The 18,993-nt window shown below is 41.8% G+C and overlaps 1 protein-coding gene across 1 annotated transcript in view; it reads left to right on the top strand.

Moving 5' to 3' along the window:
* Positions 1-18,993, top strand: part of SLC4A5 (solute carrier family 4 member 5) — a 125,202-nt gene that overhangs the window by 13,598 nt on the left and 92,611 nt on the right. Inside the window, exons 2-3 of the mRNA XM_086327665.1 lie at positions 9,071-9,142; positions 16,534-16,704. Coding sequence (XP_086183791.1) covers positions 9,073-9,142; positions 16,534-16,704 — 241 coding nt within the window. The 5' untranslated portion in view covers positions 9,071-9,072. The remainder of the gene's footprint in view (positions 1-9,070; positions 9,143-16,533; positions 16,705-18,993) is intronic.

The raw sequence follows: 18,993 nt of genomic DNA, 5'->3' as shown, positions 1-18,993 counted from the left end.
AAAGTCCTTGAATTTTAAATAAATAATGAATAGAAAAGTGGTGGGGCTTTCCAGCCGTTTGTCCCATAACCCCTCACTTACCGACCTCAGTAGGTCCGCAGTCACTCCGTCCGCTTGCCAAGGGCGTACTCCAGGTCCCTGTTTTGGACGCCACTTGCTATGATCTTGACAGACCGGAACCTGGGGACGGGAGTCAACGAAAAGAGGGTGAAGAAAAGAAGGACGCGGGGGACCCAAGTCTCTAGTGGAACAAGGGTACTTTGTTCATGGCAGTGTGTGCTTATATATTGTTATACAAGAAAGCTTTAGGCAGAAAAATAAAGTTGAGTAAAAAACACCGAAACTAGACGCTTAACAACAGTAACTAAGGGAATAACAATAGTCACAGGCCCAGAAGACAATCCATGTATTGGAAATAGGACTATGACTAAGCAGTTATACAGAAAAGTAAAAAGGTTACTGAAAGGAATCCATGGATGTGTTCTGCCTCATGGCCTCAATCCTGAGAACTGCATGCAGTTCTGCTTGTTCCTTTTTCCCAGGAACTGATAACCCTTGAGAAAGAGAAGGGTTTCAGAAGAGCCTTGAGAAACAGAAAACAACATACAGGATTCCTTAAAATTAAATGTTCCCTGACGAGTATCATATCTTTCTGCCTTTTCATACTGTTCCTGGGGTTCTTAAGGCAAGAATGCGGAAATGGTTTGCCAATCTCTTCTCCAGTGGAGCACGTTTTGTCAGATCTCTCCACCATGACTTGTGGCCATCTTTTGTGGCCCTACACAGCATGGCTCATAGTTTCATTGAGTTAGACAAGGTTGTGATCCATGTGATCAGTTTGGTTAGTTTTCTGTGATTGTGGCTTTCATTCTGTCTACCCTCTGATGGATGAGGATAAGAGGCTTGTGGAAACTTCCTGGTGGGAGGAACTGGGGAGGAAGTGGGTAGGTGGGAGGAAGAGGCTGTGGGTAAAACTGGGTCTTGCTCTGGTGGGCAGGGCCATACTCAGTAAATCTTTAGTCTAATATTCTGCTGATTGGTGGGGCTGTATTCTCTCCCTGTAGTTTGGCCTGAGGTCAAACTATGGTGGGGTAATGGCAACCTCCTTCAAAAGGACTTATGCCTGCATACAGCTCCCAGGACTGTTGTAGTCAGTGCCCCAACACTGTGGCAGGCCACTGTCAACCCACACCTCCACCGGAGACTCCTGGACACACAGGCAAGTCTGGCTCAGTCTCTTGTGGGGTTACTGCTCCTGGGTCCTGGTGCAAACAAGGTTTCGTTGTGCCTTCCCAGAGTCTGTTTCCCTGGGAGGGGGCGGAGCGCGGGGTGGGGGGGGGCGTTGAGTACTTTTACTGGACCTGCAGGTTGGGAAATCTGTTGTAGGCCCTAGAACTTTTGCAACAGTGTGAGAAATTCTTTGCTATAATTGTTCTCCAGTTTGTGGGTCGTCTGCTTGGCAGCCCTATGGTGACTTCCGGGGTCAGCCCCGGTTGGATCCAGGGATTCCCTCAGGATGACGGCGTCGGCGATTTAAAGGGATAGCGTCAGTGGAGAGAATCAGAGGCCTAATTATAATTGGTTTACGTGGGAAATCAATATACCCCCACGCTCCAATTACTTTGGCCTGAAGAAAGAGTAGAGACAAAAGGAAAGAAAAGGAGACGAGAAAGAACGACACAAGGAGACCGAGCTTAGTGAGCAGGGTCCGTAGCTTTTATTTCTACCAGTGGCTTTTATACCTCAAGTTGTACATAGAAGATAATGGGGGATGCAAAGTCATGTAAGGTCAGCAGACCTTAATCATTATCGCAAATACGAAGGCTTTGGGTGATTTACATCATCTTCTGGTCAGGAGACCTGCTAACATTTTTCTTCTGATAAGAATTAGTCAACCAGAAAAACTTATTTTCTCCAAAGGTGACTTTTCTTAGAGTTTAGTACCACTCCCCGAAAGCACTAGACAGGGTTGCATTCCTATAGGGCAAGAGTGTCGTGGGGGTAATCAAGGGAAGAATTTATTAGCTTACGGGTCTAGGGTTATTATTAACATTAAAGCTTCTACTTATATTTCTTATATATCAACTATAGTAATCAATACACTCCCAGGAACACAGTGGGTAAGAAATATGGAAACTTGGCAGCAGGCATTAACTCAACAAAGAAATCTTCTATCAGTTCTATTTTAACAGTTTTCTAACTCCCCGAGAGGCTCTGCATTGTTAGAATAACTAAGGCTCCTTGTGCCTCATATGGCTGGGAGGCCGTAAACAATCACATGCATAGCTGCAAGAGTCCGGAAACCTGTTAGGCAGGTTAGAAGGCTTTCTGAGGGAAACACAATTGGAACACACCTTATAATACCCTGGAGACTTATTAACTAGAGTTGCTTTTCTTACAGATAAAAATGGTTGGGGATAGCCCCTCATGACTGTCAGAAGAGTTGGTGAAAGCCATGAAGCAGTAAAACAGACAGGCTCAGGATTTGGAGTAGATGCTCAGGCAGGCCCAGAGGGGCACCCCTCAAGTTCTGGCTTGCCTTGCCCACCAGAACTCTCCCACATGACCTTGTCATGGGTGGGGACTCCCATGCTGGCTCCAGGCAGTGACACTAATGGTGATCTCCTCCAAGAGGACTTATGCCACACGCCTTGTCTCCCAGGTCTGCTGCAGCCAGAGCCCCTATCCGTGTGGCAGATCACTGCTGATCCGTGCCTACAGAGGAGACACTCAAACACTCACAGGCAGGTCTGGCTTAATCTCTTGTGAGGGTCACTGCTCCTTTCCCTCAATTCTGGTGCACACAAGGTTTTGCTTGTACCCTCCAAGTGTCTCTGGTAGGTCTGAGATTTGATTTTAAATGTGACTGCACCCCTCCTACAGTCTTGTTGTGGCGTTTCCTTTGCCCTTGGACATGGGGCATCTTTTTTTGGTGGGATTGAGCATTCTTATGTTGATGGTTTTCAGCAGCTAGTTGCAATTTTGGTGTTCTCGCTGGAGAGGATGAATGCATATCCTTCGACTCCACTATCTTGACAGTGAAAATAGGCAAAACTGGGAAAGGAGTACATCAGAGCTGTATATTATCACCCTACTTATTTAACTTATATGCAGAATACATCATGCAAATTGCCGGGCTGGATGAAACAGAAACTGGAGTCAAGATTGCTGGGAGAAATATCAATAACCTCAGATATACAGATGACACCACCCTCACAGCAGAAGGCAAAGAAGAACTAAAGAGCCTTTTGATGAAGGTGAAAAAGGAGAGTGAAAAAGTAGGCTTAAAACTCAATATTCATAAAACGAAGATCATGGTATCCAGTCCCACCACTTCATGGCAAATGATGGGGAAACAATGGAAACAGTGACAGACTTTATTTTCTTGGGCTCCAAAATCACTGCCGATGGTGCCTGCAGCCACGAATTTAAAAGACACTTGCTCCTTGGAAGAAAAGCTATGATAAACCTACACAGCACATTAAAAAGCAGAAACATCACTTTTCAACAAAGGTTGATCTGGTCAAAGCTATGGTTTTTCCAGTAGTCAGGTATGGATGTGTGAGTTGAACCATAAAGAAGGCTGAATGCTGACAAATTGATGCTTTTGAGCTGTGGTGTTGGAGAAGACTCTTGAGAGAGTCCCTTGGACTGCAAGATCAACCCAGTCAAACCTAAAGGAAATCAATCCTGAATATTTATTAGAGGACTGATGCTAAAGCTGAAGCTCTAATACTTTGGCCACCTGATGCGAGGAGCTGATTCATCAGAAAAGACCCTGATAATTAAAGGCAGAAGAAGGGGATGACAGAGGATGAGATGGTTGGATGGCATCACTGACTCAATGGACATGAGTCCCAGCAAGCTCTGGGAGGCGCTGAAGGACAGGGAAGCCTGGTGTGCTGCAGTCCATGGGGTCTCAAAGAGTCGGACATGACTGAGTGAACAACAACAGCAACAGCAACAAAAACAAGGGAGTTATAGTGTCATCAGAATTGTTTCTCTACTTTCCTTCCATGTATTCCTCCACAGGTTAGGTGGGATTAGCCCTCAAGTTCATCAGCTTCACAATGCCAGAATCAGAACAAGGCAGTGTTTTTGGATGGCTCAAGTGGAAGTGTCCTGGGAAGAATTCTGATTGGCCCAAATTTGAGCATGGGGTCATCTCTGAATCAATGTCTGTGACTGGGGACTGGGAAGCATTTAATTGGCCAACCTAGGTCACATGACCTTTCCCTTTTGTGACTGGAGGCATTCTTTGTGGGAAAGAAGATTTGTTACTCAGCTTCTCTTTACTCCTCAGCTATGCCTGAGGAGGAAGATATCAACTTTCAAAAAACCACAAACCTATAGGAGCTACCAGTACACATTAGTGGAAAACCAACTCTGCTTATAATTTTTGGTAAAATTAACACATATTTTTATTTATTATGTACCGGGGTCCAGCCCCGGTTGGATCCAGGGATTCCCTCAGGGAGGATGGCGTTGGCGACTGAGAGAAATAGAGAAAGAGATAAGGAAAGAATTTTGCAGTTAAGAAAACAGAGGAGAGAAAAGAGGCTGATATTCCTTGGTTTACGCAGAAAGCCAATAAAGCCCCAGCACGGGACTTGCTCCGTTCACATAGGCCGCAGGCGCCCTCTTGAATCGTGGAAGGTGCCCCACCTTAGGCACCTTCTCGAGTGGGTCTTAGAAGCCCAGGCAGGAAAGTGAATGCAGAGAGCCCCTGCGCTCCATGGAATCAGCCTGAATAGGAAAAGGAAAGAGAAAGAACGACATGGGGAGACCAAGCTTCGGTGAGCAAGGCCCGCACTTTATTTTCCAAAGTAGTTTTTATATCTTAAGTTGTGCATAGAGGATAATGTTGGGGGGGCGGGTAGAGTCATGCAAGGTCAGCAGTCCTTGATCCTTATCGAAGCCAGGCTTTCTTTCTGCAAACTTATCATATGCAAAAGTTTTAGGTGATTTACATCATCTTCTGGTCAGGAGGCCTGTTAACATTTTATGACCCTTTCTTCAGAAAACTTATTTTTCTCTAAAGGTGATTATTCTAAAGTCAGATGCCACCCTCCAAAAGCATTAGATAAAGTTGCATTCCTATAGGGCAAAAGTGGTGGGCTATAACAAGAAAAGAATTAACTCAAGGGTCCAAGGTGACAAACATTAAAGCTACTACTTACATTTCTATACACCAACTATATTAATCAATACACTCCCAGGGACACAGTAGGTAAGGGATATGGAAACTTGGCAGCAAGCATTAGCTCAACAAAGAAATCCTCTACTAGTTCTATTTTAACAATTTTAACTCTGAGAAGCTCTGCATTGTTAGAATATCTTAAGCTTCCCATGCCTGTCGTGGTTGGGAGGCTGTGAATCTGAACAAACCTGTCAGGCAAGCTAGAAAGTCATCAGAGGGGTTTGAATTGAAACACTCCTATTATGCTCAGGAGACTTATTAACTAGAGTTCTAAATTGATTTTCTTACAGGGAAAGGTGGTCAGGGATAGCCCCCCATTAATGTCAGAAGAGTTGGTGAAAGTCGTGAAATAGTAAAACAGACAGACTCTGGTTTTGGGGTAGATGCTCAGGCAGGCCCAGAGGGGCACCCCTTGAGTTCTGGCTTGCCTTGCCCACCAGAACTCTCCCACATGACCTTGTCGTGGGTGGGGACTCCCATGCTGGCTCCCAGCAATTATGATTGTATAAATACTGACTTGCATAATGTACCATGATTGCTTTTCCTTTCTACAACTCTTTATTCTTGATAGAACCTTGGTATCCTCTCAAAATATTCAAACACATCCAGAGTATCGATTGTTCTAAGGATTCCCTTGGAGAAGGCAATGGCAACCCACTCCAGTACTCTTGCCTGGAAAATCCCATGGACAGGGGAGCCTGGTGGACTACAGTCCATGGGGTTGCAAAGAGTTGGACACTACTGAGTGACTTCACTTCCCTCATTTCACTTACTTCATACTTATCACTGGAGAAGGAAATGGCAACCCACTCCAGTATTCTTGTCTGGAGAATCCCGTGGATGGAGGAGCCTGGCGGGCCATGGTCCATGGGGTCTCAGAGAGTCAGACACTACTGAAGTGACTGAGCATGCACGCAGGCAAGGATTCCCTTGGAGGCATTGTGTCCAGAGCCCGACCTAAGATATACCTGTTCCTCCCGGTACTGCTGCTTTCTTATTCTTTTAAGGTTCCAGGTTTGTTGCATTCTGCTTTTCATTTTGTCATGGATATGATGTTTTTCTCTAGTCCACTTGAATATGTTAATTGTATGGTTTTTTAATGGTTCTTTGGCTGCTTGCAGTGTTCCTATTTACTTGGACCTTTTCTTTTCCTGTTTGTTTTGGTCTGTGTCATTCTGGTGATTCAGCTGGCCATCATAATTTGGAGTAGAGCAGCTAAACAGATGTTTGACAGCCTGAAGTTCTTGAATGATAGACTAAAGATGGGCAATTGGGTGGCAATTGGGGGCTTACCATATTGTAGGAGATCTTCAGAATGGCAGAATCTTTTAAGTCCTCCAACCTCCTCTCTGGAGTGTGTAATCTTCATTAGTGTTCTAGGAGTCAAATATTCAGAGGGCTGAGTGGCTAATGATCTTTAAGTAAATCCTTTTTTACCCCCAGTGAAATCACTCCTTCTTGCTCTCAGTTATTCAAGGGCCTTCTGAGCTAACCTTTCCATCTTCTGGGGTAGGGGAACCATTCTAGAAGACTGAACTTAGGGGAGAGATCCGAGGATTTAACTTAGTCCTTATAAAGATTTTCAACCAAGCTTCCTGTTTTCAGCCGCATCCTTTATCCTGGTCTTCAGATATATTGACTGACTCCAGCTCCCCTTTCCCTACTTTGAGAACAATTTTGTATAAGTTAAAGATTATGTAATACTTGATGGTTCAGGTAAAGCATTACAAAAAAACCTGTCTTCTTCTGGTGTTTATTTTTCTTCTAATTATAGAACATTTTCAAACAATAAAAATAGAAAAAATAAGAGATAAAATTATTTAAATAGAAAAAATAATATGATGATCCTTTTGTACCTACAAAGCTTTCAATAATGCTTTTCAAAAGGCAGCATAACCATTTCAATTAGTGTTGTTGTTGTTTAGTTACTAAATCATGTCTGATTCTTTTATGACCCCTTAGACTATACCCTGCCAGACTCCTCTGTCCATGGGATTTCGCAGGCAAGAATACTGGAGTGGGTAGCCATTTCCTTCTCCAGGGAATCTTTCCAACCAAGGATCAAACTCATCTCCTGCATTGGCAGGCAGATTCTTTACCACTGAGCCACCAGAGAAGCACTTTCAATTAATGGTTACTGGTTAATTCAGGTTTTCTAATTCTTTAAAGTTATTTGATTATTTCCATTATTTTTCTAATCAAGTATCTATTTATTAGCCTTGTGTCTAAGAGCTTGTGTCTAGTTCCAGAAACTGTTTCAGACAGTCTGGGTTTGAATCCCTGTTCCCCCATTTAAGCAGTCAATAGAGCTCTCTGTGCCTCAGTTTACTCATCTGTAAAATGGGAATAATAATGTTACTTATTTCATAGCGAAGATTCAAGTAATTCATATGTGCAGAGCAGAGCATTTAAAACAGTGCCTAGCATATTGTAACAGTAGTTGCTATTATTATCTAAGTTAAATATATTGGCATGAAATTTTTCAAGGCATTCACTTATAATTTTTAAATTCTCTACTATAGTTGAAGTTACATCCTTTTTTCATTCCAAATTATGTTTACTTATGAATATTCTTCTTGATTAGTCTTGCATGATTTGCCTATTTTAATAATCTTTTCAAATAATTGCCTTCAGATTTATTAACCATCTCTATGCTTGTTTTCTATTTCATAATTTTTGCTTTCATCTTTTATATTAACATTCTGCTTTCTTTTCTATCTTATTCTTTTTGTAGGTTCTTTGGTTAAATGCTTATCATATTTATTTTCCTTCTACTCTGCTTTCTCCCTCTTTCTTTCCTTTCTTCCTTCTTTCTCACTCTAAGTATATTATACCCCACAAGTTTCAAGTTGTAATTGTTCACTTCTAAATATGAAATAATTTCCATTGTGATTTTCTATAAAATCCATCATTAAAGATTATTTTAGTTTCCACATATATGTATGTATAATACATTTATTATATATATGTTTATAAATAAATGTTTGTTTATATATACAATCATTCTTTGGTATCTGTGGAGGACTTGTTTTAGGCTCACCTCCTCCATACCAAAATCTGTGATGCTTAAGTACCTTATATGAAATAACATAGTATTTGTATATAAACCATTTTCCTATATGCTTTAAATCATCTCTAGATTACTTATAATATCTAACAATGTAAATACTAAGTAAAAAATTATAAATACAATGTAAATGTTATGTAAATAGTTGCTAGTGCATGACAGATTCAAATTCATGATTTGTGGAACTCATGAATGCAGAATCCACAGATAATATGTATAGTTTTTTGGGGGGTTGTTTTTGTTATCTTATTAATACTATATAAGTATGATACAGATTCTTTAAAATTTACTAAAGGAGGTCTTTAGTAAAGGTCTTTCCCAAGACCTAGTTTATGTGCTCTCTTTGTGTGCTCTTTGTAAATATTCCATATGTACTTAAAAAAGCACACCTCTTTTTTCAAGTACAAATGGAATATTTCCTAACATATGGCTTCCCTGGTAGCTCAGTTAGTAAAGAATCTGCCTGCAATGCAGGAGACCCTGGTTCGATTCCTGGGTTGGAAAGATCCCCTAGAGAAGGGAAAGGCTACCCACTCTAGTATTTTGGCCTGGAGAATTCCATGGACCGTATAGTCCATGGGGTCACAAAGAGTCGGACACAACGGAGTGACTTTCACTTTCACTTTCACTTTCCCCAACATACATATATTTGAGGTTCCTCAATTTGTTTATATGTTTTTTTTTCTTAATTTTTTTCATCTGCTCTAAGGTCTTCCATTGTATGAATTTGACCATTTCTCCTTGAAATTATACCTTTTTATGTTGTGTACATTTTGAGGTTGTGTTCATCTTTTACTTTATAGATATGAAGGTGGAGGAGGAAGAGGCTGGGGTAGGGAAGCTGGACTACAGGAGGCGATGTCAGGATCAGGAAGGTAAGTAAGGTCACTGTGAGGAATTGATGCAAGTTCTCAGAGGGTCTAGACTTTCCTTGGGTATCTTTATAACAGCCCTTTCAGTTGGGGGAAACTACAGAGCTGATCCCTTTCCCCTGACCCACCCATAGTGTCTACCCTAGATCTGGTGGGACTAGCTGTAACCATATCTTACAGGGACCATGTGGTCAGGTTGGAGACCGGTAACTTGGATTTTGCTAGGATTATGGCATAGCTTCCCCAATATAAAATCAAACTCGATTTTACAAGCTCTACAAATCATACTAAATGCCAAATATCAACATTTTATAGATTTTAAAAATAGCAGCTCAGTTAAAACCAGTGAAAGAGGGTATTGAGTGGTGATATTTTTGTTGCTCCAGAATTTCTTACCCAGAGACCCTAAGTATCCTACATTCTACAGAAAAGCAGCCACAGAGTTTATAAAGAGGCACTACCCCAACCATTTTGGAAGGAGATAGCAATCTTCCTGTCCAGCTTGATGCTCCCTGAGCTGCAGTTGATGGAGAAGAATGTGGTGAGGAGCTGGCACTGTCCTGAGCCAAACTACAAGATGTTCACAGGGAGAGAACAGGTCCTATGAGCAAATAAAGAAGCTTTGGAGTGGGTTAGTGATTCCCTACAGTTCACCAGCTGAACAGCCACACTCTGATGGTTATAGTAGAAAAAATAAGACAAGTTAGATCCAGGGCAAAAACAAAATATGTCCCTGACAGCTATCTCCCCTGATATTTTTTAAAAGGGTGCTCTTTGCAGTTTTCATAATCATGTTCCCATTCACCATTCTATTCTGCCTTCTCAAAAACCATGCCTATTTAGTAGAGAAAGAATTTTTATTCCTGCAGTTTCGGTGAGAATACTGAGTCCCAGATGTGCATGGTCATACAGAAAGGGAAGAACAAGCCAGGGAGCGCCCAGGCCAGCTAACACTGGGTAAAGGCCTTTCTGATACATCTGCTGTTTCCTATCTCCATTCCTGGCCTCAGGGTGGAGAATACAGTCTCATCATTGAAAGAATCAAGAATGCTAAACCTTTAGAACAGAACTGCCTGCCTGCCTACTAAGTCACTTCAGTTGTGTCCGACTCTGTGCAACCCTTTGGACTATAGCCCACCAGTTTCCTCTCTGCATGGGATACTCCAGGCAAGAATACTGGAGTGGGTTGCCATTTCCTTCTCTAGGGGATCTTTCCAACCCAGGGATCAAAGCTGTGTCTCTTTGTGCCCTGCGTTGGCAGGTGGGTTCTTTATCATCAGCGCCACCTAGAGTAGAACTGCTGCTGCTGCTGCTGAGTCGCTGCAGTCGTGTCCAACTCTGTGCGACCCCATAGACGGTAGCCCACCAGGCTCCCCGGTCCCTGGGATTCTCCAGGCAAGAACACTGGAGTGGGTTGCCATTTCCTTCTCCAGTGCATAAAAGTGAAAAGTGAAAGTGAAGTCGCTCAGTCATGTTCAACTTTTAGCAACCCCATGGACTGCAGCCTACCAGGCTCCTCCGTCCATGGGATTTTCCAGGCAAGAGTACTGGAGTGGGTCGCCATTGCCTTCTCCGAGAGTAGAACTGCTTACCTCTAAATATTGGTATTCGTGGCTTACCTCAAATTCTAGCTTTGCTCAGGCTTATGGTGGGGGACAGAAGGAAGGAAAAGCATCAGTCATTCTGATACTGGTTCACTAGGAAGTGAGGCTGCACTTCATAAAAATGTCTACCTCACATTTCTCATTAACCCCATTAACCCAAGGGAGACTGAGGATCCAGAAGAGCAAGCAAGGATGTGGTGGGGTGAGCTGGAATTCTAAAGAGATATGAACACTAACATCCAGGTAACCTTACTCTCCAGTGCCTAGGAATGCACCTGCCAGAGTAGGCACAGACAAAATCTGCTTAGCAGAATGGACCCCAACATGTCTCTAAAAGGTTTAGACACGCTTCTTCAAGGTTCAGCTTCATGTGGTTTCACTGTGACATGTGCAGTCAGTGATGCCCAAGCATCTAGTATGTCAATTTCAGGAATTTGAATCAAGAGGTAGCCTCTCCTCCAGAAAAAAACTAACAAACAGCAACAACAGAAAAAAAAAAACAAAGTTAATGTAGAGCTTGATGTAAGAACACAAAGTCTAATTTCTCAGTCTGCCCCAGTCTTTCAAATTTTAATTGTTGGGCTTCCCTGGTGGCTCAGAGTGTAAAGCGTCCGCCTGCAATGAGGGTGACCTAGGTTCGATCCCTGGGTCAGGAAGATACCCTGGAGAAGGAAATGACAACCCACTCCAGTATTCTTGCCTGGAGAATCCTGTGAACAGAGGAGCCTGGTAGGCTGCAGTCCATGGGGTTGCAAAGAGTCAGACACAACTGAGCGACTTCACTTTCTTCCTTTCTTGGGCCTCAAAAATAATCATGATGATCAATAGTTGCTGATCAGCCTTAGGGAAAACTTTTATCGCAAATTAATCAATGTGATATGCCACATTAATGAAATGAAGAATAAAAATTATATGGTCATCTCAATTCATGATTAAAAAAAATTACTCAACAAACTGGTTATAGAGGGAATGTATCTCAGTATAATAAAGGCCGCATATGACAAGCCCATAGCTAACAACGTAGGAAAGGAAAGGAAAATGGAGCCTCTCAGTCGTGTCCAACTCTTCGCAACCCCATGGACTGTAGCGTACCAGGCTCCTCCATCTATGGGATTTTCAAGGCAAGGGTACTGGAGTGGGTTGCCATTTCCTTCTCCAGAGGATATTCCTAACCCAGGGATTGAACCCAGGTCTCCCACATTGCAGGCAGACGCTTTACCGTCTGAGCCACCAGGGAAGCAAAGCTGAAACTTTTCCTCTAAGATCAAGAATAAGACAAAGATGCTCACTCTTGCCACTTTTATTCAAAATAGTACTGAACTCCTAGCTAGAGCAATTAGGCAAGAGAAAGAAAAGATAAGAAGAAGAAATTTTAAAATTTGAAAGGGAGAAGTAAAATTCTTTCTATTTACAGATGGCATGATATTATAAATAGAAAACCCCCCAAATTCTACCAAACTGTTAGAACTAAAAAAAATTAAGATTTCAGCATATAAAATCAATATACAAAAAATCAGTAGCATTTCTCTATACTAGCAATGAACTGTCAGAAAGAGAAATTAAGAAAATACTTCCATTTTGATACATGGCAAAACCAATACAATATTGTAAAAAATAATAATAAAAAATTTACAATTGTGTCAAAACCTAGAAATGAATTTAACCAAGGAGATTAAAGATCTGTACACTGAAAACTATAAAACACTGATGGAAGAAATTGAAGACAACACAAATACATGGAAAGATATTCCATGCTCATGGGTTGGAAGAATTATTATTGTTAAAATGTCCATATTACCCGAAGCAATCTACAGATTCAATGGAATCCCAATCAAAATTTCAGCGACACTTTTCTCCACAGATATACATTAAAAAAAATCCACAAATTCATATGAAACTATAAAGGACCTTGAATAACCGACACAATCTTGAGCAAGAAGAGCAAAGCTTGAAGATCACACTTCCTGATTTCAAACTATATTACAAAGCTATAGTATTCAACATGATATTGGCATAAAATGAGACATATAGATCAATAAAGATCAATAGAGAGCCTGGAAATAAGCCCACACATATATTAGTCAATTAATTTACAGCAAAGGAGCCAAAATATATGATGGGGAAAGATAGTCTCTTCAATAAATGATGTTGGGAGAACTAAACAGCTACACATCAAAGAATGGAACAGGACCCCTATCTTACAACATACAGAAAAGTCAACTTAAAATGGCTTTAAGACTTGAATGTAGAACCTGAAACCATAAAATTCTTATAAGAAAACATAAGGGGTGAGCTCCTTGATATCAGTTTCAGCGATGATTTTTTAAATTAGATATTAAAAGCAAAAGAAACAGGATAAAAGATGAGTTAAACTACATCAAGCTAAAATTGCTTCTGCATAGCAAAAGAAACTGTCAACAAAACAATAAGTCAACCTATGGAATAGGAGAAAATATTTGCAAATCATATATCTGATAAAGGGTTAAGTCTAAAATATATAAAGATCTTATAAAACTCAGTTACAAAAAAAAAAAGACTACTCCATTTTAAAAAAATGGGAAGAAGGACTTCCTGGGTGGTCCAGTGGTTAAGAGACCGCCTTGCAATGCAGGGGATACTGGTTTGATCCCTGGTCCAGGAAGTTCCCAAGTTGCCATGGAGCAACTAAGCCTGTGCTCCACAACTATTGAGCCTGTACTACACAACAAGAGAAACCACTGCAATGAGAAGCCCGCACACTGCAGAGAAGAGTAGCCCTGCTCACTGCACACAGAGAAAGCCTGTGTGCAGCAATGAAGACCCAGTGCAACCAAAAAGAACTAACTAACTAAATAATTTTTTTTAATGGGAAGAAGAACTGAATAGAATTCATTCCAAAGAAAACATACAAATGGTCAACAGGTACATGAAAACGTGCTCAGCATCATTAATCATCAGAGAAATGCAAACTAAAACCACAAAGATATATCACCTCCCAACTGTTGGATGGCCACCATCTAAGACAAAGGATAACAAATGCTGGCGAGGATATGGAGAAAAGGAAACCATTTTGCATCATTAGTGGGAATGCAAATTGGTGCAGACACTGTGGAGATTCCTCAAAAAATTAGTAACAGAAATACTGTAGGATCCAGCAATTCTACTTCTGGATATATATTCAAAGGAAATGAAGTCATTATCTTGAAAATGTATCTGTACTCTCATGTTCATTGCAGCATTATTTATAATAGTCAAGACGTGGAAATAGCTTGTGTCCGTCAGCAATTGAATGTTTAAAGAAAATGTGATATATACATGAATATTATTCAGCTATTAAAAAAAAAGAAATCTTGTCATTTGCAACATGAATGGACCTTGAAAGTATTATGCTATGTGAAATAAGTCAGAGAGACAAATACTCTATGATTTCCCTTACATATGGAATCTAAAAATCCAGACATAGAAACAGAGAACAGGTTGGTGGTTGCCAGAGGCCAGGGGTGGAAGGTGGGGAATTGGGTGAAGGTGGTTAAAAGGCACAAACTTTTAGTTATAAGATATCTGAATGTAATGTACAGTTATGGTGGCTGTAGTTAATAATACCGTATTATATGCTTGAAAGTTGCTAAGAGACTAAATTTTGAAAGTTATCACAAGAAAAAAATTCATAACTTTGTGTGGTGATGGATGTTGACTGAACTTATTGTTGTGGTTGTCATTTTGCAGATGTACATACATCAAATCATTATATTATACACCTTAAATTAATATAATATTATACGTCAATCATATCCAAATTTAAAAATAATAATAGGGGAAACTGTGGAGGTGGCAGTATGGTTGAACTTAAGTACATGGAACTTAATGTACTATCTGCTCAATTATTCTGTAAATCTAAAATTGTACTAAAGAGAAAGTGAAAGTGAAGTTGCTCAGTCATGTCCAACTCTTTGCGACCCTGTGGTCTGTAGTCTACCAGGCTCCTCCATCCATGGGATTCTCCAGGGAAGAATACTGGAGTGGGTTGCCATTTTCTTCTCCAGGAGATCTTCCCGACCCAGGGATTGAACCTGGGTCTCCCGCATTGCGGGCAGACGCTTTACACTCTGAGACACCAGGGAAGCCCAACAACTAAAATTTTTAAATTGTACTAAAAAGCAAAAAATGGGCCAAAGAACTAAACAGACATTTCTCCAAAGAAGACATACAGATGGCTAACAAACACATGAAAAGATGCTCAACATCACTCATTATCAGAGAAATGTAAATCAAAACCACAATGAGGTACCATTTCACGCCAGTCAGAATGGCTGCGATCCAAAAGTCTACAAGCAATAAATGCTGGAGAGGATGTAGAGAAAAGGGAACCCTCTTACCCTGTTGGTGGGAATGCAAACTAGAACAGCCACTATGGAGAACAGTGTGGAGATTCCTTAAAAAACTGGAAATAGAACTACCTTATGACCCAGCAATCCCACTGCTGGGCATACACACCAAGGAAACCAGAATTGAAAGAGACATGCGTACCCCAATGTCCATCGCAGCACTGTTTATAATAGCCAGGACATGGACGCAACCTAGATGTCCATCAGCAGACGAATGGATAAGAAAGCTGTGGTACATATACACAATGGAGTATTACTCAGCCATTAAAAAGAATACATTTGAATCAGTTCTAATGAAGTGGATGAAACTGGAGCCTATTATACAGAGTGAAGTAAGCCAGAAAGAAAAATACCAATACAGTATACTAATGCATATATATGGAATTTAGAAATATGGTAATGATAACCCTGTATGCAAGACAGCAAAAGAGACACAGATGTATAGAACAGTCTTTTGGACTCTGTGGGAGAGGGCGAGGGTGGGATGATTTGGGAGAATGGCATTGAAACATGTATAATATCATACGTGAAACGAATTGCCAGTCCAGGTTCAATGCAGGATACAAGATGCTCAGGGCTGGTGCACTGGGATGACCCAGAGGGATGGTATGGGGAGGGAGGTGGGAGGGGGGCTCAGGATGAGGAACACATGTTCACCCGTGGCAGATTCATGTTGATGTATGGCAAAACCAATACAATATTGTAAAGTAATTAGCCTCCAATTAAAATAAATTAATTTATAATAAAAAATTAAAAAAACATTTAAAAAAGCTATTAATTATTTTAAAAATTGTTGACCAACTCAAGACAATATAGATGAAAAACTGATAGTAGAAGGTCTTTCTGGAGAGCTGAGAGGATTCCAGTTGCCTCTTTGACCACAGATTTAGTGGTGGCTTCTTAGTGGAATTCTGAATTAGGGTCCTTGCTAGCTCTTGAAAATTCTAGCTTACAAAATCATTTTTGAGAAATTCTTGATAACTCGCTTCTCTGATAAGTAGTAGTTCACATGGTCTTTGGTTGTTAGTGAAAATGGCCTTGATGGAAATGAATATGGTTTTCCCATTAACAATCAAAGCTGAGACTTGGCATTTTGGACTAAATCTGTGACCTGCTAAAGGCCTCTCTCCTGGCCCATGTGTCATAAATCATATGTAATTATTGCTGCTCTGGACTAGCAAGAATGGGGAGATGGGAGTTATGCTCATTCTGAAAGAATTCTAACTATAGGCCCAAAGGTCCCCCTTCCAGCAACTGCTGAGTTGGTTCAGAATTGGAATTCGGTCAAGCCCAGTGGCCCCGTCCAGGAATCCCATGTCTTCTGATCTTTTCCGGTGGCCTCAGCTCTTTGTAACTGGAGGATATTAAGGAGAAATGCCAGCTTTCAGTCACTCTGCCTACCCTCTCTTTTATTCTGTGCCCACAGACTGCCGTTCCATTCACATCGGGCTTTCCGTTCCCAGTTACCCTCACAGGAAAAGAGACCAGAAGGGACAGCTTCCAGGCCTGCAAAAGGCCCACTGGGGCTTGCGGCCAGACAAGCCGCAGCAGGGGCTGGCCAGTGCGTGCAGCAGTGTGGACCGTGTCAGCAAGACACGTGAGTTTGGGGAACATTCTGGGAACCATCTGCTGGGGGGTCCAGACAGGGCAGGGCAGGGCAGGGGAGGGGGACTCGCAGGAGAATGTGAGGAATGCCCCTGTGGCTCAGGCCTCTTAGGCCCCTCTGCTCTGCTGCCACAGCAGACCAGCCCCTGCTCAGAGAGTCCCTTCAGTCAGGCTGAGCCCCTGTCATCTCTGGTAACTTTGAGACCTCCGCTCTGGCACATTCCACTTTGATTTCATGGTTTAATTCTCAGAATTATTTCCTGTTTCTAAATTCCTAAGGGCAAATATCCAGCCGCCCTAAGATCCAATAACAAACATGACTGGTGAGAGGTGTTGTGCTCAGTAAATCGAATTCTTTGTTGCATTACTTCCACCCTCTCTCTTCACCTGAGCTTGAAGGAATGGTCTGGAATTGTCTGGGTGCTCTGCACCACAGTTTCCAGAGCCCTGGAGGCTTTCTCCCAGGTCAGCAGAACCCCTGAGGCATGCCTCTGCTGCTGCAGGAATCAGTTCTGGGCTTGTTAAAAAGCAGTTTTTTGTTCCTTTCTGTGGAAAGAAAAATATCAATCTTGAGAGGAGTGGAAAGACTAGAGCACAGCTGCTGTGACATTTTATCCTTTTGTGTCTTCCCTGGTTCTAGGGATATGATTTCACCTGCAGCACATCCCAAATCTGTGAAATAAATAGCATCTACTTGATTTCTACTACACATTTCCATGGTCTTGAACAAAGCAAAATGAGTTATCTTACCATCTGAACCTTCAAAGGGATGTCAGGCAGTAGCAGCCTCTTAACATTCCTGTAGCAGACAGTGACATACACTCTGGCAAAGACCATTTGAGTCACCCCCATCCCAGCACGGCCCTGAACAACTGCGGTTATTGGCACCAAGTCTACCAAGGCCTATGACTTCTTCTGTGCCTATGTGGGAGAGGGGTTAACGGGGAGTCCTTCGGCTGTGTCTAATGTAAGAAATGAGCTCTGATACACACATACACACAAACATGCACACACATACATATTTGGGAGTTGGCATATCTGAGACCCAAAGAAGGGCAAGCCTGATAGGGAGGCCTGCTCCCCAGGCTGGGTCTGGATGCCTCTCACTCACTCTCTGGAGCATTTCCCTGTCACCCCAGAACATTCAGGGATGGAGTCACCCTTTAAAAGTGGAGTCTGCTGGGTCTTTCCTCAGTCAGGAAAGAGGAAGGTGGGTTAGAGCTGGTACTCTCTGCAAATGGTATATATTGATGCAACATGGTACTTCACAGAAGTGGTCATGAATGGTGGATTTTGTGTTGTTTGGGTGGTTTCTGGTTGAGTTAAGGGGACACTGGTTTTAACTGGAAACCAAAGGGAAGAGAAAGGAGAATCCTTTGGTACATTTGCACATTCAGTCCATTCCCTTCAGCCTGCTGTCCCCATGCATGGCACATGGCATGGCTGTGGAACAGAGGAGACAGTGGGAAGGCATAGGAAGACAGGAAGTTTCAGGCACGTCTTCCAAGCTTGGGTAAAGTAAGAACTTCTTTTAAAGGGAAAATAACTTATTGTAGACTCATGAAAGTGCTTTTGTATATTTGTAGAGCCCCAAGGGACCATAAAAATCCTAGTTTGAGAAATAATATATTAATTCATTAAGGCTTTTTTCCATAAAATATCTTAGAATTTTGAATTATAACATGTTTTATCCTTATAGCTAATAAAATAAATCTTTTAAAGATTATCTTCAAAATGGAAACACGAACTTTAAAAATTCTGATAGAACCCACCTACCTCTAAGAATACTTTCCAGGCCCCAGTTACAGACATTCTTGATTTAAGGGGGCTACAAAGCCTGCAAGCAAAGTCAACAACCACAGTGAGTTTTCACCCATGGCAGCTGAACTTGTTCCAGCCCTTTGTTAGGGGTGGTAGAGGTCCACCCGTCTGTCCTTCACTTCTTCCAAATCAGAGGGGGCATTGTGTGTGTGATGCAAATATAAACCCTGCTCTATGAGATTCCCGGGTCAGTGACAGTGACCTGAGGAACGGAAAACAAAACAGTGCCCAAATCATTGTACTGCATCATCTAGATAATTGCCTGAATCTGCCACTTTTCTTTGCTGCAGGGCAACTGACCAGATGTGTTTTTCCTCTCTGAGTGCCTTGTCTATTCTGTGAATCCATTCAGACAGCACAGGCAGGCATTCCAGCTGGCCACAAAGTCCACGAGGACCTAGCTTTACGGAAGAGAGGAATTGTGCAGAATGGGGTCAGCGGGTAGACCAGGCACAGCGGC

This window comes from Bos grunniens, chromosome 11 (genome assembly GCF_055505025.1).
Source record: "Bos grunniens cultivar Pamir isolate PY7600 chromosome 11, Bosgru_T2T1.0, whole genome shotgun sequence".
Lineage (NCBI taxonomy): Eukaryota > Metazoa > Chordata > Mammalia > Artiodactyla > Bovidae > Bos > Bos grunniens.
The sequence above is the reverse complement of the archived record's forward strand: the minus strand, read 5'-3'. Positions and strand labels throughout refer to the sequence as shown.